This window comes from Lepidothrix coronata, unplaced genomic scaffold (assembly GCF_001604755.1).
Source record: "Lepidothrix coronata isolate B3197 unplaced genomic scaffold, Lepidothrix_coronata-1.0 Scaffold483, whole genome shotgun sequence".
NCBI classification, from domain to species: Eukaryota; Metazoa; Chordata; class Aves; order Passeriformes; family Pipridae; genus Lepidothrix; species Lepidothrix coronata.
In genome coordinates this window covers 31,887-33,466 of record NW_016690663.1, presented here as the reverse complement: position 1 = coordinate 33,466, position 1,580 = coordinate 31,887, and the positions used below count along the sequence as shown (strand labels likewise).

General features: G+C 67.5%; 1 protein-coding gene across 1 annotated transcript in view; it reads right to left on the bottom strand.

The window, feature by feature from the left end:
- Positions 1–275: 275 nt before the first annotated feature.
- Positions 276–1,580, bottom strand: part of FSD1 (fibronectin type III and SPRY domain containing 1) — an 8,462-nt gene continuing 7,157 nt past the window's right edge. The window contains exon 10 of the mRNA XM_017839805.1: positions 276–685. Within this exon, the coding sequence (XP_017695294.1) occupies positions 276–685 (410 nt within the window). The remainder of the gene's footprint in view (positions 686–1,580) is intronic.

Sequence of the window (1,580 nt, the reverse complement as noted above, 5' to 3'; positions counted from 1 at the left end):
TGGTGATCATGTTGGTCCCCACGGCAATGCCCACACTGGTCCCCACGGTGGTGGCAATGCCCACAGTGGTGGCAATGCCCACATTGATCACACTGGTCCCCATGGTCATGGCAATGCCCACACTGGTCCCCACGGTCATGGCAATGCCCACACTGGTCCCCATGGTCATGGCAATGCCCACACTGGTTCCCACGGTGGTGCCAATGCCCACAGTGGTGGTGGCAATGCCCATACTAGTTCCCAGGGTGGTGGCAATGCCCATGGTGGACATGCTGTTAGCCATGGTGGTGGCAATGCCCACGGTGATCACACTGATCCCCATGATCATGGCAATGCCCACACTCATTCCCATGGTGGCGGTGGTGACACCCACAGCAGTGGCACACCCCCGTGCCCACCCCCAGCCCCGCCCCGCGCCCCCCAGCCCGCCCACCTTCGTGGAAGTTGCAGTAGACGCCGATGCAGTCGGGCACAGGCACGTCCAGCGCCTTGGCCTTGTTGGCGTGCTTGGCACTGAAGCTGAGCTGCAGCCAGTTGTTGAGGTGGAGGCACCAGGACGCCGAGGTCTTGCCCAGCTGGTCGAACTTGCCCAGGCTCCGATATGCCACCCCCACCCCGAAGGCTTTGCTGTCCCGGTCGTACCGAACCTCCCAGTAGTGCTCGTCCCCGTCGATCAGGGTGTCCCCTGTGGGTGGGCACAGCTCTGGCCCCCGGCCCCCACCCTGCCAGGGCCCTCTGGGTGCCCCATGGCACCCGGATCACCCCCTGTGTGCCCCCTGCCCTCTGGGCCTGCAGGGGCTCTCCAGCACCCACGGGGTGCCCAGTCCCGTCTTCAGCCCCACGGGGTCCCTCCGGTGCCCTGTGCCCACCTGCATCACCCCCTGTGCTCTGCCCCCTCAGTGCCCCCCTCGTGGGGTGGCCCAGGGTCCCCCCCAGCACCCACAGGGTGCCCCATCCCATCCCCAGCCCCACCAGGGTCCTCTGTGTGCCCTATACCCACCTACAGCACCCCCTGTGCCCTCTGCCCTCTGTGCCTGCAGGGTCCCCCACAGCACCCACGGGGTGCCCCATCCCACCCCCAGCCCCAACAGGTCCCTCTGGGTGCCTTGGATCCCCCGCTGTGCCCTCTGCCCTCTGTGCCACCCTCCTCATCCACATCTCTGGGTGACTGTAGGGTCCCCGTCAGCACCCACTGCATGCCCTGGCCTGTCCCCCACCCCGCCAGGTCCCCCTGCCCACCCGCATCACCCCCTGTGCCCTCTCCCCTCCATGCCCTGTTCCCAACTCACATCCCTGGGCACCTACAGGGGCCTCCCCCCAGCACCCATGGGGTCCTCCATCCCACCCCCAGCCCACCAGGTCCCTCTGGGTGCCCCACACCCACCTCCCTCACCCCTGTGCCCTGTTCCCTCTGTGCCCACAGTGTCCCCCCAAACACCCATGGGGTGCCCTGTCACCACCTCCCCTTGGTGCCCCCACCCCTACCTGCACCCCAGGGTCCCTGCAGGGCCCTCCCAGCACCCAGGGGTGCCCCATCCCATCCTCAGACCCACCAGGTCCCTCTGGGTGCTGCACACCCC